This window comes from Balearica regulorum, chromosome Z, assembly GCF_011004875.1.
Source record: "Balearica regulorum gibbericeps isolate bBalReg1 chromosome Z, bBalReg1.pri, whole genome shotgun sequence".
Lineage (NCBI taxonomy): Eukaryota > Metazoa > Chordata > Aves > Gruiformes > Gruidae > Balearica > Balearica regulorum.
In genome coordinates, this window is record NC_046220.1 from 82,850,647 (window position 1) to 82,878,491 (window position 27,845).

General features: G+C 42.8%; 1 protein-coding gene across 1 annotated transcript; it reads left to right on the forward strand.

The window, feature by feature from the left end:
• Positions 1-10,461: 10,461 nt before the first annotated feature.
• LOC104634130 (urea transporter 2) lies at positions 10,462-26,084 on the forward strand. The gene is made up of 9 exons (XM_075739753.1): positions 10,462-10,584; positions 16,400-16,561; positions 17,303-17,492; positions 17,753-17,881; positions 19,027-19,219; positions 20,581-20,728; positions 21,345-21,479; positions 22,417-22,466; positions 23,161-26,084. The coding sequence occupies exons 2-9, from the start codon at positions 16,414-16,416 to the stop codon at positions 23,335-23,337; spliced, it is 1,170 nt and encodes a 389-aa protein (XP_075595868.1). The 5' UTR covers positions 10,462-10,584; positions 16,400-16,413; the 3' UTR covers positions 23,338-26,084.
• Positions 26,085-27,845: the final 1,761 nt, after the last annotated feature.

Sequence of the window (27,845 nt, forward strand, 5' to 3'; positions counted from 1 at the left end):
CTCCTTTCTTGTGTCCCATCAATGTCTAACCCTCTTAATCCCTCTTAACAGCTACAACATACACAGGTAAATATTCTTACAGAGCACACACTATTTTTGGTGCCATCTTCTGACTCCTCGTTAAGTGTCAAGACAATGAAGGTATGAAAATATATGCTTTAATCAGATTAGAAAAATGACTAGCTAGCAATGATCAAACATTTTTCTTTTCCTTGCATAATTTTCTGTCTTACAAATAGAAGATCTCTGTCTCCTGCTGAATGCAGGATAGCAGATCTGAATCCTTACACACATCCAGTGGGAAACAGGAGAACTTCATGTAAAGAATGAGATAAACATTTACTGCTGGTGGCAGTTACTGCAGTTCTTTCTCTCCCTTTCCTAGTTGCCTTGCATTAAGCCATGAGCAATGAACGAGTCACAGGCTCCCCTTGGTGTTTGTTGGGTGTCAAGCTGGGATCTTCACATGGGTCTTCTGTGTCTTGCCTGTCCCAGGGAAACCTCATGAGGCATCATCAGAGTAGTCATGGGAAGCTGAGGACCTTCTTGCCAATGTCCTCCCTGGGGACTGGTTTCTAACAGGCATAAGGTGAAAGGATACTGCCACTTTATGCCTCCTCCAAGTCCTAACAACACGGAAGGGCCAATTGTCCTAGAGAGGACTTTTCCTGGGAACCTTTTCCAAAACCTCTGCAAAACCAGCCTGACAGAAAGACTCCCTCATTCTAAAGCCATTTCACGTGATCAGTTTAAAATCATAGACCCAAAGGACTGCAAGATGTAAAATGCAAAGAGGCTGTGCAACCACAACCGTTCAGATTAGATGCTGTCCTTTCTACCTCTTGATGTCGGGCTGTTTTGCAGATTCATTTAAGCGTCTTTGAGGAGGTAGGAGCCGAGTTCTAACCCAGCACTTGGACTCTTTTTTTAAAAAGGTGAGCCTAGGTGCTGCTTACAGGACTGTTTGTGCCTTTATAAGCAAAATACCAGCAGCACCAGCAACTGCCATACTCTCTAAACATTCCCTAGAAACAGCATTCAAGGTTGAAGTCAGGCTGGGAGACAAAAAATTTGGTGCCATATAAATATGTTCAGACCTTTTTAAAGGTTAGGCCATTCCAAGGACTCTGGTAAAATCTAGGTACTATTTCCTCCCCTCTCTGGATGACAACAGATTTGAGATTCCATCTGGCAGGACAGCCTCACACATGTGGATAACCCCGAATTGCAGTAGCCAAGATAACCCTGTCGTTGAAAATTTAGGAATCCAGAGAACTTTTTAGCCATTAAAACCTGTTCCATCCCTCAGACTTGAACATCGGAGTTACAGCTCTGTTCCATTTTAGACCTCAGGCTAACCTCTGAACCTGACCTAACTAATGCTCTCCAGGAAAGCAACAAGGGAGTGAGCTGGCATTCCCACATGCCACAAGTCTTCTTGGAGATTTATAAAAGACCAAGAATCCCAGTAGTCTGCCTGACATGTCAGCCTTGAGACTTTTGTTGGCCCAGGGAAAACAGAGCAAGAGATGAGAACCGCTAATTTAGGAGAAGCAGGTTGTTTGCAAAAAGCATTGCACAAAGGTGCTTAAGCCTTAAAGCTGTCACAGAGGACTGCTGCAAATGCATCTGCAATCTCAGCCGGTGTTAAAGGATATTCATAGGATGCGTGTGCAGCTGCCTATTCCTGCATGGTGACGACAGAAAAAGTAAAGACACCATCAGAAAAGGTGTCAGCAGGGAGGGAAGAAAGCAGAGAGCTGCAGGAGAAGAGGCTGCCAAGCTGCCCATGAGCCACGAGGCTAGCAAACCAATGCTAGTAAAAAAGCAGTCTGGTCGGGCCGCTACAGACTGCAAGGTTAGGGGCATCCCAATGTTACTGCTGCTGTAGAGAAACAAAGGTCAGAATAACACATGAAGTGATACACAGCTGCCTGAACACCTTCCCTCCACAGTAGTCACTGAAATATAAAGCACATACAAACCAGCAGGACCCTTTCATCTGCTCCACACAGTTTAATCTAGCTCATACACAATCCAGCATTAGAGAAAGATTTGAATAGTAGCAATGCAGAGTTAAAAAAATACTATAATAGAGTCAGCTAAAACAATGCTAGAACCATTTTTTTTTTAAGAAAAAACTCAACTGTGGGTAGTTATGCCAAGCATATTATTTGTTTTCTTAGAAATAAGAGTGAAGTCCAAGCACAATATAGCTATTGGAAATAATCTGTCATGTAAGAGCCATTGCAGACATTAATTCCTCAGCCACAAGCAAATTCATCCTGAAATCAATTAGTAAAGCAATTTCTAGAGTTGAAGCCATCCATAAAAAATAGGGTATAAACAGCTTTATTAAGTCTCTAGCTAATCAAAAGATTTGAGTAACTATAGTCAGTACTAATAATTCTTGAGAACAGCTAAGACAAATCAGGCATCTCCTAGAAAGGAGCAGTAGACAAAAAAAGCACTAACTGAAGTTAACAATGCTAGTCCCAGCAGCCTGCTGCCTGTTGAGTTCTACAGAAAATTTTCATTAAGAGAAAGAAAATGTACAGTTTTTAATTGGACTAATAATTTTTAAACAGCTCCCAGAGATCTAACATAAATAAAAGAAAAGCCTAAATTCCAAATCCTCTTCTATACATAGAGCAGTCACTCCACCTAGCTCACCTCCACAGAAAATGAAATAAATATTCCCATACATATCAACGCCTGGCTCAGCAACCTCCTGAAAATTTGCCTCCAAAATCTACACAGCAGTGACAAATGTGATCAGACTAAGAAACACAAAAGAATTGCAAGAGGCCTCTCCAGTGAACAGAGAAAAAGAAAAAACAACAACCAAACTTTGCTTTGAGAGGTTGTTCTCAGCTCTTCTCACATAGGCATAGGTGCTTCTGTTGCTAAGATCAGTCACAGAACCTCTTATGGAAAAAGCTGAACCAAGTGCTTCAGATGTCCTGGCTCAGGTATTGATGACCTGCCAGAGTGTGTCCAGAGAAGGGCAACAAAGCTGGTAACAGGACTGGAGCACAAGTCTGATGAGGAGCGGCTGAGGGACCTGGGGGTGTTGAGCCTGGAGAAGAGGAGGTTGGGAGGAGACCTTGTCGCTCTCTACAACTACCTGAAAGGAGGTTGTAGCCAGGTGGGGGTCAGTCTCTTCTCCCAAGTAACTAGTGAAAGGACAAGAGGAAATGGTCTCAAGTTGCATCAAGGGAGGTTTAGATTGTATATTGGGAAAAAGTTCTCCACTGAAAGAGTGGTCAGGTGTTGGAACAGGCTGCCCAGAGAGGTGGTGGAGTCACCATCCCTGTGTTCAAAAAACGTGTAGACATGGCACTTAGGGACATCGTTTAGTAGACATGGTGGTGTTGGGCTGACAGTTGGATTTGATGATCTTAGAGGTCTTTTCCAGCCTTAAAGATTCTATGATTCTATGACTCCAGAATGACTTACCTGTTAATCACTCTCCATGAACAATTAGCAAAGCTGCACTCGGGGAATGTGGAGGGGAGAGATTTGCCTTCTCAGCAGTGGACATTATTTGTAGCAGAGGTCAGACCCATGCTGCGATACACACTGGAACATCCTAGCTGCTGGAGCATAATGTTTACCACCTACTTCCTTCTTCTGATGACTTTTATTGAAACCAAACCACCCCCTCACATACTACTGGGGTCCAGAGCAGACAGAAACAGCAGTACAGAGGGTGGTCACTATAGGAGATGGTGACACCTCTCAGCCCAGGGAGGACATCCAAAGCTGTAGGGTTGGAAAACCTGCTACTGAGCTTTCAAACGGCTGCAGTGCTGTATGGAAAGCAAGAGCCAGGCAAAGCACAATGGGCTAAAATGTGCTACCAAAGCAGGTTTGTTTGCTTGCTTCCACTCTCAAACTGCCAGATCTACTCTGCAGCAGAGCCTGGGCTTTTCTCTCCCTGCTCCATTCAATGCTGTTGTGAGCTTAAAATAAGTATTGTCATTTTTTCAACCCCTCTGCAATGTTGACACCTTTTCTTCCCATACCTGCAACTGCAGATTGTTGTCTCTGTACAAACAAGGGTGTGGTTGTCAGAGAGGGAGGGCAAATGTCCCCCCTCCAAACTCCTAGGCAGCCTGTGCATGGAGCCAGCCAGCAACCTGGCAGGCACCAGTAAATATTGGGAAGGGCTTTATGCTCCAGAGGGGAACTCCAGCAACATGGGCCTTCACCACAAGCTGAAAAAACCAAAAGTTTACAACATGTCCAAATAAGATAAGCCCCTAAAATTTCCAGCTGCTGGAAATTTGCTCTGTGCTTTGTCCATGCCAGATATCTCCGGTCTCCAATGACAGATGCATTCCCCAGCACTGCAGACTGACTCATTTTTTTGTAGATCACGTTTGCCAGGGCTACAGAAATACCACCACTCTGAGGGTGAGATCTGTTTGCCAAACACTCTCCCCTCACTCCCCCTTCAACAGAAAGCGTGTGTTTTAATTTGGAAGATGGAAGGAGTTCAAACAGGAAACAAACCCTTGATTGCAGTTGATTTTACAGTTCTCAGGGGGTCTTTTACAAACTCCTGCAGCTGTTACCACAGCTGGAATTCACACATCCCAGTGGCAGGATGAGAAGACCAGGGATAGGTCTGTGGGAAGCAAAGGTTTCTTACACCACGTTTTCCCTGGGAATGAGTTCAGGCACCTCTGACTACAGCTCAGCAGCTCCTGAGCACACTCAGTTACCTCAGTGCATTTAGTAGCTTAAGCTGTCATGGAGCTGCATCCTCACATCCTTCTCCAGGGATAGCCCTTTGCATAGAGAGTTGAGGTAAACCCAAATCCATGCTCCCAAAATGTGCAGCTTCACGCAGCACAGCAGTGCTGAAGGACCAAATACATGCAGGAGCCCTTCCGAAAACGTCCAATAGCCTCGCCCACCCAAAATGCACGGGGGTGCTTAGCAAATCTCAGCACCTGCAAATCAAATTGTGCTGTGCACTGAATTGCAAAAGGCAAAGACGAAGAGACTGACATATCCCTGACCTGTGGAACTAGGATGATCTGGAGTCTTTTTCCCTTCGCTCCGAGGTACCCCAGCTTGTACCTGACCCTGCTTCTCCGCACTTCCCTCGTTTCAACTAAGTGCTGACAGCTCTGTTGCTTTGTCATCCACAAATCTCCACTCTGCAAAAGCACTCAGCCAGAACCCAGGCAGCAACTTCCTGGCTGTGGAGAAAACCAGAAGGGCAAAGATGATGACAAACTATCAGCCAGCAATGGTTTCTTACTGTAGCTGAGTGAGTTTATTTCACTTGTGTAAATTAAATCCTGTTTAGGGCATTTTCCATTCCCAGAAACTGAGTTGTCTAACAGATACGACTCTTTTTTTTCTTTTGTCTACTACAAAATGTGCACCTTTACTGCAAATGGATTTATGTCTGCTTGTGTATGTGCATAAAAATACTGCTCTGTAATACTGCTTACAAAATCCCATAAGCATCTACAGCTAGTGTACCGCTACCTCTATTTACTGCACTGATTGTTAATTTTCAGTTGTTCCTACTGCCTGCTGGTTCATTTCCAGATGCTACCAGTCCTTTTTCTCTTGTTGATCAGAGCTGCACCCCATGCTATGTACAGCACCTTCCACTTCTATTAAGAGCTACTTGGCAAGAAAATAGTAATCACTGCGATTTATGTGCTGAAAGAGTTTCTTGTTGGAACTATAGAATTCTCCTCTTTGCTAAGGCCAAATACATTCGTCTCCTACAATGTATAGGTTTGTGAGAATGGATTATTTCCTTGAAAGCAGGCATGCCCTGCGTAAGACTCATGCCCCCACCATCAGGGTAAAGGAAGGAAAAAGGCTGTGAAACTCTACTAAGCTGAGATCAGATGCAGGGAAGTTAAGTGAGCTGACTCTGAAATTGCAGAAATGCATGAAGCAGCAGAAAAAACACCTTGCCTTGGTGATAAAAATGAGGCAAGTTTTGCCAGCTTTGTCATTCTTATGGGGATCCTGCTATCCTGAGGTAGGTATAGAAAATGAGCTTTGAGGTTTTCCATGGAGCCAGGAGAACAGAAGAGGGGTTTGAAGAGCAAATTTAGAATTGTTTGAGTTGCAGTTTCCTCTCTGGACGTGAAACACAGTGATGCAGTTAACCTTGGGCTTGCAAAACGCTCTAGTATTTCAGAATGTTTTAATACAGCTGATCCGGTCTGCAATGCTGCAGAAGACCAGAAAGACAAGCAGACTTGATGTTCAGACCCATGGCTTGAAGTTGAGAGCTTTGCTCATCACCAACTCCGGAGAAACAAATAGGATCATGCTAAGAGCCAGGCAGAACTGATACTCCCTCCTCCAGAACAGATGCACACAACAGGAAGAGAGGAGAGGATCTGAAGATGTCTGAGGCTGAAGACAACCATATGAAACCAATGTCTTCCAGCCAAAGTGTACATTATCTTGAGAGCCAGTTGACCACAGTAAGTAATTGGAGCTAGGATCATGATGGTGAAAAGAACAATTTCCAGTGGAGGTCCCATAGGTGCTTGCAACTCAATCTCATTTCCACAGACATTCAGGCCAGCCAAGAGACATGACTACTGTTGATAAGAAAAGTGGCAGTGCAGCCTGGAAAAAGGGCAGGGAACGCAAATTCAAACAAGGGAACCCAGCCAGATGAATGCACTTGGCTTTTCTTTGACCTGTATTTTATTGGGTTTCATGAGCGATATGACTACCTGGCCTTTCTTGGGGCCTCAGAGACATTTCCTGCGCTGGACACCATGACCACCTCTACACCTATGAATGGAATGGTGCCAGGTGGCAAGTCATCATCACGGTAACCACCAGCACAGTCCTTGGCATACATTGCCTTGGCCAACTAGCTCATTTCCAAGCATTTCTTCATTCCCACTAGCAGCAACATTTTAAACAAATATCTTTTAAAATCTGCAGCTAAAAGAAATGAGGTTTTTTGCTGCCCAGCACTTCGGTACTCAGAGCATCAGCCTACAAGAAGACAGTCTGAACCTCTGTCTAAACTTGGCACCTAATTTCCACGACAGCACAGAGCGTTTTTTACACCCTACTCTAGCCATAAACCATTTACAACCCGCACTTCACAAATTTCTGCCCCACTCCTCTCCCAGTGGATTTCCAGACAGCAGTTTTGCACTCAGCTGCATGAACTGAGAAGATGAGTCCTGGGAGTAGGTCAGACTGGAGAGAAAGGACAGTGGGTCTCCAGAGCAGGTGGGCAAGGAAGGTAACACGTGTACATTAGGGGAGCCATTTATTTTGGAATCATACAGCAGCAGCAGTATCTGGAGCCTTACACAAACTCAGAACACAGGGAGTTTTGACTGTGCTATGGCCAGGGAACTGCTGTTTATGAGCCCTCTGAAAACTGGCATCTGAATATTTGCTCTGATTTCTGTAACTGCACATTTGCCTGTTCCGGACACATACCACGAGAGGGAGCTGGACACCAGAGCTGGACAGCCATCCTCATAGCCACTAGCTAGAGGAAATGCCATCCAGTTGTCACACAGAGGAATGACAACTAGCAGCTTTCTCTAGAGAATTTTTACGGGCCAAAATGAAGGGATAGAAGCTTCCCAAAACTGCTTCCCTCAGCAAACAAGTGCAAAATTGTGACAGACCCCTGGGTGCTCTGTGTTGAAACAGATTTTTCTACTCCATTTTCTCATAAAAACAAGATGATGAAAACCAATGTGGCCACAGATGCCAAGCAGCACAGACTTCCATGTTCCTCCTCCAGGCACCCTGCCTTTGGAACAGCTCAGTCCTTACCTGGCCAGAGGAGCTGCCTCCTCAGCACATGGGCTGAGCATCATTCTCCCTCAATATACCATGTGGTAATCTCCCCCTCCTACCATACCACCCTTTCCATTGATGCCTCTCCACACTTCTCCAGGGGAACCACAGACTGGGAAAAATTCTGGAAGTGAAATGGTGGATTCAGTCATAGTCAGCCTTACAGCAGGAGGCTAGACCAAGTGACAAAGGTCCCTTACCCTACAGTTCTAAGTCACTGGAGAAGTTTTGGAGCATCGTTTGGTTCTGACACTGTCTTCCATAACATCGTCATAGACAAGTAAATGAAGTATGGGCTAAATAAGTGGACAGTGAGGTGGATTGAAAATCAGCTGAATAGAAGGGCCCAGAGGGTTGTAATCAGTGGCACAAAGTCCAGTTAGAGGTCAGTCACTAGTGGTATAACTCAGGGGTAATATATACTGGGACCAAAACTGTTTAACATCTTAATTAATGACCTAGGTGATGAGGTAGAGTGCACCCTCAGCAAATTTGGGGAAGATACAAAACTGGGAGGAGTGGTTGATATGCCAGAGGGTCATGCTGCCATCCACAGAGCGCTCAATAGGCTGGAAAAGTGGGCTGACAAGAACCTCATGAAGTTCAACAAGGAGAAATGCAAAGTCCTACACTTGGGGAGGAACAATTCCATGCACCAGTAAATGCTGGGGGCCACTGAGCTGGAAAGTAGTTTGGCAGAAAAGGCTCTGGGGGTCCTGGTGGACACCAAGTTGACCATGATCCAGCAATGTGCACTTGCAGAAGTTGGCAGGAAAGCCAACAGCCTCCTGGGCTGCATTAGGAGGAACGTTGCCAGAAGGTTGAGGGAGGTGATCCTTTATTTCTGTCCCTTTTACTATGCACTGGTAAGAGTCTTTCCTGGCAGAACTGACAAGTTTCCTATAGCTGGCTGCACCTATGATCCAGTGAACCTGTCACATGGCAGTGGTGCACATCACTCCAGTTCACAGAGCAGGTTGTTGCCAGGGACCTCATTCCCACGTAGGCATCAGCAGACTGAGCCTGTTACTTATTAACCAGCTCTTTGATAATCTAAACAAAGCATCGCTCCAAGACATCTGTCACAGACTTGCAATCCAGTGGCTTTTTTTGTGAATCCTCTCCAACAGGTCAACAACCTCTTTAAAGCACCAGAATTGGATAGGGTGGTCCTGAATCTGGTTTCCTGGAGGAAAGATCCATCCCACCACCCTGCAGATGGAAGTGGCACCGCCCGACAGTGAATCCTGCCCGCCCCTTGCACTGCATGCCTTTCACAGAGAGCGGAAAAGACGCTGGTTTAAATGACTTGAGGCCAGGCCTAAGCACCTCTGAAACATGAGAGATGTGAAGCCTAAACCCTAATCTAATCTGATTAGATTGCCTATGAGAATTTCCCATCCAAATTACCCAATGCATTTCTCTTCGTTTGAGATGCAAGCATTCATTTTACCAGTGAGAAAGCAAAGGCAGCCCAAGAAGAAATTAACAGTAAAGGGAAAAAAATTTACTGCGCTGGAATTAAGCAGCTTCCCCTGTAATATTTCATGTAATGTGTACTACTGGGTGCAAAGTCAGTGGACGGCAGTGTCTGGATCACTCACAACGGCTGGTGCCTGTTCAATCCAAGGAAGCCTTGCTCATGCAGCAATGCTAAACTGACAACTGCTATCAGGTACCCTACTCTTGGGGGTGGGAGGGGGAAATCCAGTCTCCTGTTAAAAACATCTCCAGCAAAAGAGAGGCACCCTGGGAATGAACACAGTGAGAATAACATCACTCCGATTCACCTAGATGCTGAGCCTGTTTCCACAGGGCTGGAGGATGCAAAGCCATAAAGCTACATGGGGTCTGGTTCAACAACAAAACATTCACTCCAGCACTCGGGTGAAGTTGCAGGGTTGCTTCTCTAAACCATCACTCTAAAAAGGTCCTAAAGTGAATTAAACCATGCGTAACATTAGCCTAAAAGTTTCCTTAAGTTCGTTAGCTTTTTCTCTGCCCTTTCTCCTATAATTCACCCTCTCAAAACTTCCCTCTCCTGCTTTTCACAGCAATTTCACAGCCTTATAAACCTCTCAAATATGCCACACTTCTGATACTCCAGATTCCTCCAGCATGTCAGGGAGGCTAGGTAAAAAAAGAAGAAAAAATACCCCTTGAATTTCTCAAATAACTGATGAAAAGGGAAGTCACCAGGTCCTTCACTCCAGTGTGTTAACAGAATAGTGCCTCCAAAAATTACCCAGAAAAAGGGAAGACTCAACAGATTGCTGAATGCAACACTCTGCTATGCACACTCCCAGCTTACTGTTTCAAGAGGAAAGGATGCTAAGCTGTGTTGGATAAGGAGGCTAATGCTGGAGAGGTCGAGCTCAGGTATATTAAGAGTCCGATTTGAAGCCTTAACTCTTTTTAAGTGGTGGTGGAGGAGAAAGGACAGAGTTAAAGAAGAGTTAGTTAAAAAACAAAACAAAAAAAAGCAGCAGGGAAGAGGACATTTGGAGAGGCTGTTGGCAAGAGACCAAGGACAGAGCAAGAGGAAAGGTGGAGAATTCAAGAGGGAACCTTATTTCTTAACATTTGCTTGGAGCTCACCAAGTGGGAGGAGAAACAAACTAATTAGTAATATCAGAACAGGAGCCATGCTAGCCTATATAAACTGGTGGGACATTTTCTTTTTCCCACTCTTAGCCCTGCTTTCCTTCTGTCCCAGCCAGCAAAGCAACAGCTACCCCTGAACTCATCAGAGAGGTAAGAGTACTTTCTTCACTCCTTTTCATCCACAGCAGTAAACGTGCACCCTGTTACTGACTTACTGACTTACCTGGATCTTTCTTCTCCCCCAAAACACCTAACAAACAGCATTCGAACAGTCCTTATGAGTGAGAGCAGCAAAGGCTCAGGAGGAACACAGAGGTTAGGGAATGTCACAAAAATTTCAATTATTGAGAATTTTCTAGCAGGGTGAGCATTTATTATTACTGCTTAGCCCAGCTGGCTGAACCTTTGAGGGAAAAGAAAGGTGGGGGGGGGGAAACGAACAAAAACCAACAGGAACTCCTTAACATCTCCTTTTACTGCCTTTCTATTCCGCAAAATGAAAAATGTCTAGATAGTAATAATACACAGTTAATGGGATAGTATCTCTGGATTTCTCTGTCCCCAAGAGACACACCTCTGAAAATTGAATTGCAAATGGGCTTAATGAATATTTGAATCTGAGGGATAAGCTTTATTTTGAACTAATGCTTTAAAATGTATCTTCCATGGGAAAACTTGAACTTTTTTTTCACTGAGGGTCAAGTGCATTATCATCTCTCTGTTTTGGGGAGTGTATTGTGCATGCGTGTGTTCCTATACATAAGATAACACTATACTTGTCCAGCTTTACTAAACCCCTGGTAACATTATGCAGGGTGTGCTGGAATCAGAGCTGCTGAGAATCTGGCCCTTTCCTCCTATTGTACTTGGATGCAGGAATTCCTCTAAAAACATGCTGCACACAGAGCTGGCTGCCGCACGGTTCACAGCAACAATTCAGAGAATGCAAGATACAATGGCTGTAATTGTGCGTTAGCAGTTCCTTGGACAAACAAGTAACACACGGTAATTTAAATCCTCTTGATTTACAGAGTAACCTGAATTTTGTCAGGGAGAGAGGAAAATTCCAGAAAGAAGAAAAAGTACTAGATAATTTTGCTGCATTTTCAGAGATAAAAGCCCAAAGCCTAGCAACACAGGCACCAGCTTGGAAATAACTATTACCTGGGAGTATTAAAATAATTAGCGAAATAAAAGCCTCTGTTCCTTTCCCAGCTGCAAGCACAGCACCACTCTTACCATGCATAACACATAATGAATGTGTGACTGGGCTTGTCTCAATTTCAGCACGTGAATAAAAAAGTATTTGCAGGCCAGATGTTGCAGGAGGGCAGCACCAGCACGGAGTCTGCTTTGCTACAGCTTTAATGAGGCATTTCTGAGATGCCATAGGTATTGCGTGACATGGAAGAAGTGTACACAAGAGAAAGAGAAATTGATTTAGGGAGACATGAAGTTGCATAATATCACTACTTTGGTACAGGACATTTATTAACTCTGAAAAGATTATTAAAAAAACAATAGATTAGCTTCTTGGCCCTGTGATGATTTCATTTTCATGCAAGAGAAACATCTTTTTTTATATATTTTCTATTATCACAAGTTCCATTTCATAGCTGATACAAAAGTATTTAGATACTTTTAGCTGTAAAACTTTCCTCTTGCTTACGTGAGCATTCTTAGCAAGGATGGCAGAGAGATATTATCCAACAGCAAACAAAGGGAAGGCAGCAAACATCTGGAATCACTGGGGAAAAGCAGCAGTGCCCCAAATCTAGCTCTCACTTTCCACAGTACCTCATGGGAAAATAGTTTTAAACAGTTCCTCTGCACTTGCAGCACAGTACAAATCAGTCCTTGCACCACAGAGATGAAAATCACATTCAGACTCTCTCTGCCTGGGTCCTGCTGTTGCTCCTGTATCGCACCGGTTACACACCAGCATCAGGAGCCCACACTGCATTTCCTACCAAACGCCTGTCTGGAGCACCTCCACAGAGCGTACATGCGATCAGGCAGTGCACTAAAGCTGTGTGTCTGAGAGCAGGACTTACGGTCTTTAGTTAAGAATCTGAGATCAAAAAACATTTTCCCAGACTAATAGAAATAAGGAATTTTTCTATTTTTTTTTTTAATCCTGCCCCCCTGCAGAAACCAAGCAGTCTGTTCCAGCAGATCAGTCCTTTCATAATTATTTCCATTTCCCTCCTTCATGCACTAAGAAAAAAAGCCCACTTTGACTGAAAAACACATGTTGACTTAACTTCAATGGGAGGTCTTCAAAAGACCTGCTGTAGGTTGGCCCCATGCAATCCCCCATGCACACTTTGGATTGAATTAAAATTCAGTCATCATATTGTTTTAAAGTTCTCTGAGCATCTCCATTATTCTGGGATAAAACATTGTTTGTCTTCTGTCCTTTCTTAAATAGCTGCTGTCACCTACTCCATACACCAAGGTAATCTGTTAGCAGATCTTTAATCTGAGCATACATGGCAGCTACTGCATCTTACAATGTCAAAAATTATTTAAAATGCCCAAAAAACTGGGAAGCTGGTTCTGGCTTCCAAGAGGTTGACTACTTCTTTATACTTTCTTTGGACAACTAAGTAGAAGTAGTGCAAGTCCTCCAGGCTCTGCATTTCTGGAGAGATGGGACAAGCCCCAGGGCTGAGGTGATAGCCGAACCACTGCACACAGGAGGCAGCCCTCACGCAGTGCCTGGGATGTGATTTTGGGTAGTAGTGAAGCCACTGGGGCTGGATCTGGGTCTTTACAGTGTCATGAAGACCCCACCTGAAACCAAGGGTGCTCTTAGCTTACCCATTACATACCAGGCTGCTCTGCAGGTGATGGCAGGGGGCGGGGAGGGTGTTGTAATTATTTCCTTCTCCTTTAGCATATATGAGCCAATAGGAAAGATGAATAAAAGTTCATGTGATTGTTCTAGAAATACATGTGAGTTTGACCAGTGCTGCTGGCCAGAAAGTACCCATGATCACCCCCTAATCACTGCAATTTTGAGTATTCTGGAAGAACAGGTATGCAGGGCATTGACGCAGCCTTCACTGGGGGTGAAGTTCAAGCCAGGTTGGTGGAACTGACTCACATGGCCACCTGGTTTTTTCTCCATGCCAAGTGCATCAAGCTGACTTCATTTCTGCCCATGGAAACTCAGAGAAAAGGAATAATCCAGTCTCAGACTTGCACCATGCAGTACTGCCCTACCCAGCTGCCGTGCCAGCAGCACAGCCCATGCACTGCCAAGAAGCCTCAACAGCAGATAAATGGCTTCACATCTCACCGGGGCTTAAAGAATGTAATTATTATATATCCCAGGGCAAAAAATACCTTGCACAAGAAAGAAATGAAACTCCACTCAGGTACTCGACACAGGAGAAGTTCTTTCCCATTCATTCTGGTCCGGATTCAGCAAAGCACTGAATTCACATTGCTTCACTGGGAAGTTAAGTATGCACTTAAGTGTCTTCCTAGGGCAAAGCAGCAAAAAGTTTTGATGAATCAGGGCTTCCAATTTGACCTGTTTTCCTCTCCACCATATGAGTGGGCCAGACAGTGACTCCATCACTTCACATGCACATTACATCCCACACTGCAGAACGTCTTCAACCTCCTGCAGTGCAAACAGCTCCTCACTCAGCATGCAAGGAAACAAATCGGGCATGCTAGCACAGGATATACAACATCATCTTGCAAATGCAAGTCCAACAGCCCTTGACTATATGGATTAGTAACAGAGAAAGGCTAAGATACATAAAGAGGGAGATTCTTTAAATTGAAAATGTAAATGCACTTTCACTAAATGAAGAGCATTTATCTTGCCTGGAAATTTTGATTTAACTGAAAGTGCATCCAATTCACTTATTCCATTATTTCAGAATAAAATATGAGAAAAGCGAAGGTTAATGGATCAAGGTAATGAATTATAACTGAGCCAGGAAAAAGCCTTCCAGCACCGAGACACCACCTCTAGCAACACTCTCATCCTTTTCTTTTCTTCCTCCTCTAGTTAAGCTCCTTGCCTTTGTGTCCTACATAAAGTCAAATTCAACAGTCCTCTATGTACTGGTCCTGTCTTCAACCTCTTTCATGTGGAACCTATCCTTGCATTAGCTGGGCCCTTCCAGAAGGCAGAAAAAGTCTGCTCATTATTTGTGCAAACATTTACTACTTCTCAAAATGTCACCGTGAGCCTTCCAATAACATACAGTAAGAAACTGCCCAGGATGTACATTAACCAGCCATTCCCCTACAGACTCAGAGCTGCTTAACCGCATGTCTGTGAGTGTAATGCCCAGGGGTGAGGCTGCTTTAGCTCAAGTACTCAGCACCTGTAGTTCTGATGTATGGGTTCTCTTCCCCAGCTGCCAAGAAGGCTTTTACTGAAGTTGCAAGTGAATCAAGGAGTAGCTCCAATAATTATGTGCTTGTATCATCCTATTTAGACTATTAACTCACAACCTAAATTCTTCACTTCTTGCACAAGCTGCTGCTCACCAGTGAGACCTGAACCAGCACTGGTTCTGTATTCACTCAACAACATACCTTGTCTGGTATTTTCTTTGTCTTGACAATTACCAAGAATTAGTCCTACTCTTCAGGAAACTGAATACACTCCAGGGAAAGCTTTGGCTGGTTTAAATTTGCTGACTTCCTATTGAGAATAGGCCCTTAAACATATAACGAATTGGCTATGGGACATATTGTTTTTAAACTCCAGTGTTTAAAGTCAGTTCTAAGTGTCTGATCCACATGCCCGAATGAAGTTGTCTAGAGCTGTGTGAGGTGCCAAAGGGTATTCCAGCGGCTCCTCATCCAAAGGCCATCTCTCCCATAGGGGACCCCTTCTCTGCCAGCTTTGCATGGATGCCCCAAACACGTTATTTAGGCCTAAACACCTCTGTTTGGCCTATAACACTCCCTTACCTTATTTAAATCTTGAGATAGTGCCTGTTAAATTTAGTAAGAGTCTTTTCACTAGTCTCTGAGGATTTCCTACTACAGGTCCCAGTACGTGGTGACCTATCTTGTCTTGACGGTTGGACCTGATGATCTTAGAGGTCTTTTCCAACCTTAAAGATTCTATAATTCTATGATTGTGCTGAAGACCAAAGGCCAGTCCAGACCACCTAACACCCTGCTGGGCAGCTGGCAGAAAGAACAAGGTAGCATGACTAAGGCAGAATGAAAAGCAAGCACCCTGAATTTGGCCTTTAAGCTTTTCAGTCAGTGCTGGATACGTCTAAAGATGGGGCAGCTAAAAGTACAATTCAACACAGAAAAAAAAAAAAAAAAAGGTATGTGAATAATGGACAAAGAACAACCCTCAAGCTAAAACCATGCTCATAAGAAAGGTTTAGCACATCCCAGTAGGTGACTGTATAGAGACCCATAAACCTAGATTTAGGTACCTATTATTGATGGCTGATGGATAAATTCAAACTGGAAATATGGGTTAAGCAGCAGTGGAAACTTAATCATTGAAGCAGCTTCCTAGATTGTGGTTCAACTTCTACCAACTTCTCTGTTCAACTTCTATCAATTTGAATCTTGAGATAACATTAACTTCTGTGAGGCCAGTGTTCTCTAATGCTGTCTTGCTGGTTTTGAAGTCACCTTTTAAATCAAGAGCTGCTTGATTTCTAGAAAACATGGTATAGCTGAGCAGGGTGTTAAAATGAGGTAAAATACTATGACAAAAGGCTCAGTGGTTCCTTGGGGTATTCAAATCTATGACTGCCTGAATGTCTGGAAGAGCACGTGAAGAGGGAATGTGCTCATGGAGACATGAGAATCAGGTGTTCAGAGCAAGGATTTTCCTCTTTCTGACTCCAGAATAACAAATGTTGAGTAACAATATGTGGTAGAAAGAATAAACAGATATGAGTAAGAGGCATTGTAATGCTAAACTATCTTTTTTTTTTTCCTTGAATTTTACCAAAAGGTCAGAACATCAAAATGGAAAACAGTGTTGATGTTAAGATAGAAACCATGGGGGAAAGAAAGCCAATAAAGCAGAATCCACTGAGCAAAGCTGGGAAGAGAGTCTGCAGAGCTGTTGGGTACATCACTGGAAACATGAAGGAATTTGGAGCCTGGCTAAAAGGTAAAGCTACTTCATGATGGCTAATGAGAGGATTCTAAAGAAGAATTATGTCTAAGGAATAATAACTAATTTCTCGCTAATACGAGTCAAGTTAGACTCTTACAGAAACTACCTCTGCCCTGATTTATTTCCATTTTGCAGGAAAAAATCAGCTTTGTGCAGAGATCCACATACTGCTTAAATCTTGAGGATGACTGAGATGACATTTACCTCCCAACATGCCATGTACAAAGTGAATTTAGTCCCACAGAACATAGACCGGGATAGTTATTCTGTGCTCTGCCATTCTTCATAACGCTCCCTGTCCTTTCAGCTGAGCAGTTTCTGTCAAGCCTAATGCCACTGTGAAGTTAAATTACACATAGGTAGGTGTGTTTGGTCCCCATAATAAATCAGCAATGGGATACACACACGATTTGCCATCTGAGGCACAGACATCGTAAATTAGCCGGTTCATATGAAACCAGTCCAGGGTAATTTATAACAGGGGACTCTGGCAACCACACTGTTCATCTCAGCTTTCCAGCTGTAAGACTTTGGTATAGACCATAATAAATCCCAGTCAGGTTTTACAGTCTTGTTGATACATCACTTGAGTCATGCTGCCAAGTTCCACTGCCAAAACCTCCTGGGTTCCAAAAAAAAAATAAAAATAAAATAAAATCTAAAAAAAATCCCAAATTACTATCATCTGCATATTTTGGTTTTGGGTTTTTTATTATTTAATTTGATTTCTTCCAGATAAACCTCTCATGATCCAGTTTATTGACTGGGTGCTGCGTGGGATATCCCAGGTGATGTTTGTCAACAATCCCCTCAGTGGTCTTATCGTAGTTGCTGGCTTCCTGGTGCAGAACCCATGGTGGACACTCACAGGCTGTTTAGGAACAGTTGTCTCAACTTTAACAGCACTTATTCTGGGTCAGGACAGGTAAGTCCATCCTCTTCCCCTTCAAAACCAGACTTGAATGGTGGCTTATGTGTTAAAGAAGCCACATGAATGAAAATCATGTGTCTAGCCTTCACTGGCCGTGTATCTCATCTGGTAGGACCAGACAGACCTTCCCACCAGCTGCACGAGCCTTGGTAGGTCATCATCACAGAGTCACAACTGCATGAGGAGGGAGGGGGTGATGTGAGCAAAGCACCCACAGGGGAGAAGATTTCAAGATGGTTGTTTCTTTCACACAGATCAGCCATTGCAGCAGGCCTGTACGGCTATAACGGAGTCTTGGTGGGATTGCTCATGGCTGTCTTCTCTGCTAAAGGAGACTACCACTGGTGGCTTCTACTGCCGATAGCACTGGTGTCCATGATGTGGTAAGTCGGATGGGTCCTCTGCTTCTTATTCCAGCTCCAGTGTCCCCATACTGAGATTGAGACATTGCATTTTTATGCACTATACAGACTACAATGAGAAAGAAACACAGCTGGCACATATATGCTACTAAATCTGTACCATTATTTGCACTTTTAAACTCAAATGTAATCCTAAAACTAATAAAATACCCACATAATCATAAATAAAGCCAATGGGGAAAAGGAAAATGGATGGTTGATCATATGTAATTCAATGCCCTAAATGTTAGCCATATTGCTGTGATGCATCAATTCATTTTTGTCTCAAGAGGGACATTATTTTCACCATTCCCTACCACCATCAACCACAAGTGTTTCATCTATTTAAGCCATCATATAAAAATGTCAAGAAAATTTACCTCTCCAGGCACAGAAGCTGTTCAATGGTCCCAAGACGTGATGGTTGATGCTAATGCAAACAAACAACTAATAATACTTTACTCATATATATGACACCATAATCTGCTAGGTATTTGGACAGCAAAAAATTTGAAAGCTGGTCTTTGGCTCCCAAATGTCTAGTTGGAAATTGCTAAACCACGCATATCATCTGTCTGCCTGAAGTTCATGTACTGTTATGCTCAGTTTAATAAGCACAACTTTGATGTCAGCCTTTACTTCTGATCCATACGCTTGAACATGGACACACAGCCACCTTCGCAGTTCACTCTTGGCACAGGTGTCCTAAATTCAGTCCACTTCAAGTACTGAAGAAAAAAAGTAATCACTGAGACTGGGCTGTGGAATAACTCTGTTAAATGACTGGATCCTCCACATGAGTGGAGGATCTTGGCTCCTTCATGGTCACCACGTTCACCTCATATATTGCATAACACAACAGGAATCTGCCCATTGCTAACTACCCTGGGAAGGGTAGGAAATTTACTGAATGACCTTAGCATATCTCTATTTTTATCAGAAATATTGAAGAATTAAACAGCTTTTAAAAAAAAAAAAATAGAGCAAATGTCCTGCAAGGTTGTTGGTTTTTTTGGTTGGGTATTATTATTGTTGTTGTTGCTGCTGTTGTTGTTGTTGTTGTTGTTATTATTATTATTTTGCCTAGTTAACAAGCTCCTAGTGAGACCATTTTGTTCTTCTTTCAGCCCTGTTTTCACCAGTGCTTTAGGCTCAGTCTTCTGTAAGTGGGATCTGCCTGTTTTCACCTTGCCTTTCAACTTGGCCTTGACCCTCTATCTGGCTGCATCAGGACCCCATAATCTCTTCTTCCCTACAACTGTCATTCAGCCTGCAACAGCAACACCAAACATCACCTGGACGGATGCTGAAATGCCAATGGTAGGATGTCCTAAAAATAAGAGTCTTCTCTATTTACAAAGAAAACCACTATATAATCGTATTATCTTACTTTAAGTTACTGCATTATGGCCTGCCAATAGAAAATTGCATTTATAAGATAGATGTTATTCAAATCATACAGGTTTACTTTAGGAATTGACATTTTTGATACCTTGCAAAGAAGAATCTTTCTGGTATCTGGTATCATTCTTTTACAGATGGATCTAAATTATAGTCTTGAAAGACCTTCTAGAATCTAATTACCCATTTCTGTGTATATACTGATCAGCACTCTATAGATAAGGTTGCACTGTGATTACTGTTTAACTCCCAGATTAATTTTAGTTTTCCATGTACAGAGTGCTGTGTTTTTAAAATTGCATCTTTCTGATTAGAAATGAGCAATGGAACTATGGAAGAATGGCTACAAATTTGAGTGTGGGCACATTTTCACATAGTCTTAGTTAATATTGAAGTGGGACATTTAAAAAAAAAAATTATTCTCCTTCACAGCGTGGTAAACAACACAGATTGCAGAGTAATAGCTTTCCCTAAGGCCCAGTGGACAATTTTGAGGGGTTCCCTGGGAGTGATTAAAAAAAGGAAGGTAATTATTGACACTAAATAGCAGTCCATAAGAGTGACATTTCTCAAAGAACGTTTATCATGGCACATAATTTTATGGGGACCATATATGGGCTGTTCCATGTGGAGGAACACAACATTTTAAGGAAAAGTGTCTCGAAACCATTTCTAAGATGTAACCAAGCTGGGCTCTGCCCCACCAACCCAGCAGTTCTCATTCGTATTCCTAGTGATTATGAAAGGAGTTTCAGGTATATAAGTAGATCAGAGATATAGCTTTAACTGAGTAAAATCTTGTAATTCTGGCCAAGCCATTATTGGCCATTTCATCCTCGAATCTCACCATTCAGAGGTGAATGTCTTCTCAAAGGCATCATCTATGTGAGCACTTCCATTTTCCACTGTTGTGGTCCATAACAGCATGCATAAATGGCTAACTCAGCAGCACATGTAAAGATGATGAGCAAACCCTTTTGCAAAAGACATTTACCTTTGATATTAGAGCAAAAATTTGGCAGAGGAGCTCATGGCATGAAGGCATGAGTCATTTTCATTGAAGGGGAAACCCTGTGGAAATGCCCTGCTGTCTCCCGAGAAGTGCACAAACTTTCCACTTACAGTCTAGAAAGAGAAACTGCATCCAACAAGTGCTGAACACAAAGCCTGGCAAGAAAATTAGGGTTGGTTTTTTTTTTAAAAAAAAAGAAAAGATAAATCTGATAAAAACTTGTCGTCTTTTTTTTTTTTTTGTCTTTTTTTTTTTTTAATTCATCCAGCTCCTGCAATCCATTCCAGTTGGAGTGGGTCAGGTTTATGGTTGTGATAACCCCTGGACTGGGGGAATTTTCCTGATTGCTTTATTTATCTCTTCTCCACTCATTTGTCTGCATGCAGCAATCGGATCAGCAGTGGGGATGCTGGCAGGTAAGGATTTGACTCGTGTCACAGATTGATGTAAAAGCATGGAGAATAAAAGAGGAACTTCAATGAGTGGAGCATTTACAGTCACAAATGTTTCTTCCATTGCAGAATGACTGCTTGACAAAAAAATATATATACAATTCTGTTTTAAGAATTGTTTTGATTGACTTCCCCACTCTCTTACCTCATTTTATGATGGTGGAAATCTTCAGAAAAAAGAAGCATATTTTTGGCTGAAATGAATTTTTATCATGAAATACTTCATTTCTGGATATATTCTGATGGGTTTAGGAGCAGCTTAATAAAAGTCATAACCATCAGTCTGAATGTGCAGGCCTCAGGGATGCATTTAAGGTTCACATGTATGCTCATTCCCTCATATATCTTCCATATATCTTCTGCTGAAATTGCATGGCCAAATTCAGCTCAGCAGCAGCAGGGAAATTCAGCCGTGATTGCATTAAAGTGGCTTTAGTCTTAGACCGTAGCAACAAGACTACAAACAGGAATTCCATGTACATGTGTGACCTAGAGCCCTTAAAAAGCTGGATTCGTGCCATTTCTCAGCTGCTTTTATCTGTTTGGCCAAAGAATGACACATCTTTGACTTATTTTCCAGCACTGAGCTTAGCAACACCATTTAGCAAAATCTACTCCGGCTTGTGGGGCTACAACAGCTCCCTCTCATGCATTGCGATTGGAGGCATGTTCTACGCTTTCACCTGGCAGACACATTTGCTGGCAATTGCCTGTGGTACGTATCCTATGGATTTTCACTACTGCCACATTTCCTTTTGAAGTGAGACAAGATGCATTTATGCTAGAAGTGGGCTGAAGCCAGATGGCCACCTCTAGACAGGCAGATGGACTTAGGTGAGACTGATGGAGCTGGATGTTGGAGCCATTGCTCTAATGGACCCTGACAAAATAAAAGTGGTGCTTTTGCTTTCAGCCAAGAGTTGTGTTCAAAGCAAGAGATGCAATTGGTGGAGGCTGATTAACTAAGGTCTTTGAAATTAGTTTTGAGGTTTTATTTGTGTTTGCTCAACATTGCTGGATGAATCATATTGTTTTTTCCAATCATAGGTATCAGTTCAAATTCCTTCTTTGGAGAAAGACATTTCTAAACTTTGAGAAAACTGGAGCTCAAGATCAGTCTGCATCTATAGTTAGACAATACAGTTTCCCCAGTCTATTGAAATGGATACCAAAGGGATGAGCTAGGCAGTACAGAATGATGGAAGAATTATTTATAAGGCAATTCCATATGAAATTTCAATATCACAGTGAGCTGGGAGTGAAGCTATTGCTCATTCAGTGTTCATATAAAAAAGATTTAGCTTTTTATCTCATTGACCCACCTTCTAGCCCTAGAGGCAGGAGGGATGGGTTATTTTCCTATTTAACCCCATCCATTAAGCTACATACTTTACACATCAGTGCATTTTTCAAAAGCCTCTGTTTCCATAGTCACATTTTTCATCACTCCAGTTCTTTTTTTTGTTTCACTCTTTCCATGAGCTCCAGGTTGGAGGGGACACAGTGCCAAGGAAAGATCTTTAAGAGGGGGCAGACCAGGCATGGTCATAAACATTGGTTGAGCTACCCAAGGCAGTGTGAGAGGTGTTTGTCCTGGCTGGTCTCCTCCATAAGCAACTGAACTCACATGGAACTACCTTTCTTTTTCACAGCACTCTTCAGTGCCTATCTGGGAGCAACAGTGACAAACATGTTGTCTGTGGTAAGTAGTGTATTGGTTAAGGTCTTTTTTCCAAAGACAGACTTCAAGACTGTATCTTTTCCTGACTTGAAAGGCAAAATGCCAAGACTCAGAAAACAATTCAGCCAAAGGCAGAACTGGCCTGGGAGAGAGGACACAGTCTGGTTGGTGTGGTTCCCCCTGAAACAAGCCTCTTACAATCATCACCACTTTTCATCCTCAGAGCTTGCATGAACATTCACAGCTCAGCCCTCAACACCTCTGAGATATTTATATGTTTACACTTTGTGCCTGAAACGATTGAGAAAAGAGCCTTCCACGCACGTAAAGAAACTTCAAATTTGGTTTAATTGCTTTGCCCACGTGCCAAAAGGCAGTCAGTACAGCAGCCCAGGGAAAAGCTGAATGCTTCTGTTATCCACTCCTGTATCATCCCCATCTGCTCCTATCCCATCTCCATCCAAGACCACTGCAGATGCACAAAGAGAAGGCAGCCTTCTCACCAGAGCTGGTAGATGTTGCAGGTTAATGTAAAATATCAAGATCTCATAAAGAAATCCTACCTCCTCAGGGAGAGACTCCATGCAAAACCAAGTCAGGACTTCCTTGAGACAGCTTGTACCAAGCTGCCTGGCTCTGAGTTTTGTTCAGGGGCTGGGGGGTCAAATGAAAGAAAGACACATAATAAATAGGTGGTTTGCATTTTTCTTTGCAGTTTGGGATGCCATCAGGAACCTGGTCTTTTTGCTTCTCTGCGCTGACCTTCCTGTTAATAACCACAAACAACTCTGCCATCTACAAGCTGCCACTCTGCAAAGTCACCCATCCAGAAGCCAACCGAGCTTATTATCTGAAGATGAAGAAACATCAGCGGTCTTGCTGTGAGGTATAAAGACCCAAGAAGAGAGATACTTTGCAGATTTTAAGGCAAAAGCACAAGGTGTTTCCCCAAAAATCATGATTTGTGTGCTACAAAGTCCAAAGACCAAAAAAAAATTGCCACCTTCTAAGTGGAGAGACTTTTTCCACTACCTTCATTTGTTCTATCCTGATTAGATAGGATTGTGTTGCCCTGGAAGGACCTTTCCCAAGACCAATCTGTAATGATTTAAAAGCACATATGCCTGAAAAGACATTCGAATTTTAATCAGTGGGGAAATGATTTAGAAGTTGAAAAGAAAAATCTGTTTGTGAAATCCAAATCACAGCAATCAGACATAAAGCAATAAAGAGCAGAGCATCCCTCAGCATCTGATGGGACTCCTAATTAATGGCCAAAATGAGCTTACAACAGCAATAGGATATGTCTTAGAGAGCTTCATAGTAGCAGAGAAGTGGAATACCCTTTGCTAAGTAGAAAATAGGTGGTGAAGCATTCTCCCTGGAGGATCTCTTAAGCCCAGTGGAGAGAGATGTGCATTGGCAATCATGGCACACAAGATGGACACAGATAAATCGCACGCACCCTTGCTAACACTTGCAAGACTTGTGGTAAAAATCACAATAACGGCAGGGAGGAGGTGTCTATCAGCCCCAGCTTTTAGATGTTTTAGTTTGCACCAGGGTCTAACACTTCATGAGAAAAATGTTTCAGGCCTACCCAGTTGCAGAGAAAAGTCTGTAAACCCAAGGCCAAGAAAGCAGATACCAGTGAAAAGAATCTTTTTTACCAAAAAAAAATCCAGTAATAAGTTTCATGATTTTATGTTAATCTCATGATTTTTCTTAATACTTGAACTTGGTCATGGATTAGCAAAGGACAGGACAGGAACAAAGTCATTGCTGTCCCTTTACTATGCAATAAAATGTCTCTGTTCAGTCTGCGAATGTGTAGATCTAATTTCAGCTGATCTTCTTGACCTCTCTCCCTAAACCACACACACACACACACTCAGCCCACAAATGTCAAGCAGCAAAACGGTGCACTGTCCCAGTCTGCTGCAGAAGTTGCTGCTCTGCCATGTCCCTCTACACCACGATAGGAGAAGGATGGTTGGAGGACTGGTGGACATAGCAGAGCTCTGCAGCAGACCAGCCATGTGCCCTCCTCTGCACAGGCTCCCAGGATCTGCAGGTAGGGAAGGAGAAAGTTGACCTTGCACCCAACAGGCTGGTCACCTCAGTGGCTATTAACTGAGCCACATTTTTGACTGGCTCATTGAGATACTTCGTCTCATGATGAAGCTGACGTCTTCACCACAAATAGTCCATATGCTCAGTTCCTTCAGTTCACAGTAGCCTACATGCAGTAATGACATAGAATCACAGAATGGTTTGTGCTGGAAGGGACCTTTAAAGGTCATCTGGTCCAACCCCCCTGCCATGAGCAGGGACATCCTCAGGTAGATCAGGTTGTTGCTCCTGAGAAAGTAAATCAAAACCTGTTCCTCTGGTGGCTGAAGAAATAAAAAGTAGCCTGTGAATAGTGCTACTGCTGATTTTTGAGGTTGGGAAAAAAACAAACATGTCTTTTTATGATCACCAGAAAGATCTGAGTGAAAAATATTTGGGATGAACTGCTGGCAGTATTTTCTGGTGAAGTATCAGGTTTTCAGATGTTTGGCAGTATTTCTGTATGACTGACACTCCAGAGATCACTTGTAAAATGTACCATTTGCTGTGGTTTACTTGGTAAATATCTTCATAATATGGTGTGGAGTTGATTTTTAAAACAATTACTCATACTTTTTTGAGTTTAGTATTAGTTGTTCTCCATTTATCATCACTAAGTTCTTCCAAAGACAGATCATCTCTTAAATAAGTAGTCTAGAAGATGTTGGAAAATAAAATTATGAAATCGGTGTATGGGGTATATTTGGGAAACTTCTAGCTTCTACTCTTTGTACTTATGGCATTTTGCTGCATCAATAACTTATTAAATGTGCAAGTGAAAAATCTGCTTCTGTACAGGAGGCACGATCAGCCAAAGGCACAGTGTTGTTCCTGCAGAGCTACAGCTGGGGCTGGAAACTTTCTGGAGACCAGATGAGGACTCGTTCCTAGGGGAGATGCTGGACAGGCCCCCAGATTGGGGTTAGATAAGGTCATGTTTTCTCCAGAGGATGCACCTCTGTGCACACATCCAAACCACATGCAAACTGTGATGGAAAAGGATATCTTTTGGTGTCTGAACTGACATATCCCCACCCAGGACCATGTGTGCCCAAGAGGCAAACCTACCAATGCTGTCTTTCACTCTTATGTAAAAATCTGCACTTGGGTAAGAGTACACACTTTATGACCAGTCTAAATCAGCAGCTTTCCTCCAACTAGTGCTATTTCAGCTTGCCGTTGCTGAGCAACAGGGACATTTTGGCAGTACAGTAAAGAAACCATATGCACAGAACAGAAAAGCAACAAAAGATGTAGGCCATGTCTCAGCCATTAGAAAGATTTTGCATGTCATTCAGAATTAATTCTTCATTTTATGCTTCTCAGAGAATTCATTCTTCCCATCACCCCACGCAAAATAACAGTGATTTGGTAATTTGACATGTATATCAATCAGGATATGCATATCATGCTTTTTCCCATTATCATTCATAACACAGTCTTTGCTAAGAGAACTAATTTATCTATCTTATTACTGAAACTGTTCTTTTTTTCTCTTTATTTTTTTCTTTGTATCAAATAAATGCTATTCAAGTCACAAAATCTTTTCAAGTACTCTTTTTGCATTTTTTTTTTTTTTTTTTGACACAAAGGTGATATCAGACTCATAAGAAACCTTTATGCAGGGCAGGTGTTTTGGGGCTCTTTCCTGGACTACTACCCTCACAGTGTCAGCAAAATGTAGCAAAAGAGATCTTACTGTGTTTAACATTTCTAAAATATAAAAAATAATAATTAAAAAAAAAAAAAACAAACAAACACAACACCATACCACTTGAAAACATCTGCTTGGAATCAGATTTTATCCAAAAGTCTAACTTGAACTATCTCATTGCCATTTACTAAGCCATTCTCGTTGCTTCTGTCTGATGTGCATCATTCCGTCCAAGACTCCCAGTTCCATGTCAAGCAACTGCCCCAGTCTCCACCACTTGACAGTGGTGTACCTCCTGCCCCCCAACACTTTCTGCTGTGGTTCAGCTGCCCAGTAGCCCTGGCTGCAGCCACACACCTTGCAGTCCTGCATGGGGTTTGCTATTGGAGGTACAGGGAGGGAAAGCATGAATGACAACTCAAGACAAGACATCGTGGGATGCTGAGCAAGGGCCAGCAGGTTTTTGTCAGTAGAGCCCACTCCTCTCCCTTCCCAAAGTAGTGCTGCTTCTTCATAGAGCCCAGGGTGTGCTGACACCAGCAACAGTACCAAGACATGGGCTACAGCCCTCATTTCTCCTTCCCCCAGCAAACCAGTATCTGGGCAAGTGCAGAAGAGGCCAATATTTAGCCATGCAGCAAAGATGCCACACCTTTGATGATGCTGAACTGGGAGAAAGAAATGTTCAGCCCAGGTTACCTGAAGACCAGACCCAAGAGTCAGTTGCAGAAGCAGGACCAAAAGCAAGAGGTATGAGTGCAGCACAATAACATTTTAGATGCTCAAAGCTGAGGACATGCAACAATACAATCTCCTTGACCTGATCCTGCAGGGCTATTGTGGCTTTTGTTTGGTTTTACCACATTGTACATGAAATATAAACAGTATAAAGAATGCTTGTGTTAATAATTATCTAATCTTTTGAATCTTGACATTTAGTGTAAAGGGTAGAATTAACACAGAATTTGGCCATAGCTAGGAATAATTCACCCACTAAGAAAGACACTAGCCACAGGGAAGCAGGGCTGTGCATTCGAAAGAAATACTTGATTATTATACCCCCTCCCTCAGAGCCTAAGCATTTCAAAGGCCACTATGGCAAGTGAATTGTTAGACAGAAATGAACACCTTTCTGATGCTTTGTCTTGTCATGGAAACCTGCCTTCAGGTGGTAAGGCCTTTTTTGTTACCAGCAGTTCAGCTTACTCAAGATTTTGACTGAGATGGGGAAACAGTATAACTCTCAAAGCAAATACACCCCAATGACTTAAGACCTCACTCTGCTAATTCTCAAAGGCACAGATAGAGCAAGGTGATTAGTTTCCCTTGCTAAAAGAAATGGGAAGTGTTTCCACAGGAATTGGAAGCCTTTATATTTCATAGATGTGGGCCAGAAAACTTATGCTTAGGTGCCCAAAGTCCATGCTGGTAAATGGAAAGGATCCAGTGCCGGCACGCAGACAGCCGCCCTACTCGACTGAGCATACATGTCCTGGCACAGTCCCAGCCTTTACCAACCAGCATCCCCCAGGCAGTACCTAGACACAGCTCAGCAAGCAGTGTGGACCTCTCTTGGCTCCTCAGCACTTCCCACACTAACTAATATTTAAAGATGTTTCACTCGCAAAGGGGCT

Coding starts and splice junctions, on each gene's coding strand:
- LOC104634130 (XM_075739753.1), top strand. CDS start 16,414: ATGGAAAACAGTGTTGATGTTAAGATAGAAACCATGGGGGAAAGAAAG. Junction 16,562..17,302: donor ATTTGGAGCCTGGCTAAAAG/GTAAAGCTACTT, acceptor GATTTCTTCCAG/ATAAACCTCTCATGATCCAG. Junction 20,729..21,344: donor AGCAGTGGGGATGCTGGCAG/GTAAGGATTTGA, acceptor CTTATTTTCCAG/CACTGAGCTTAGCAACACCA.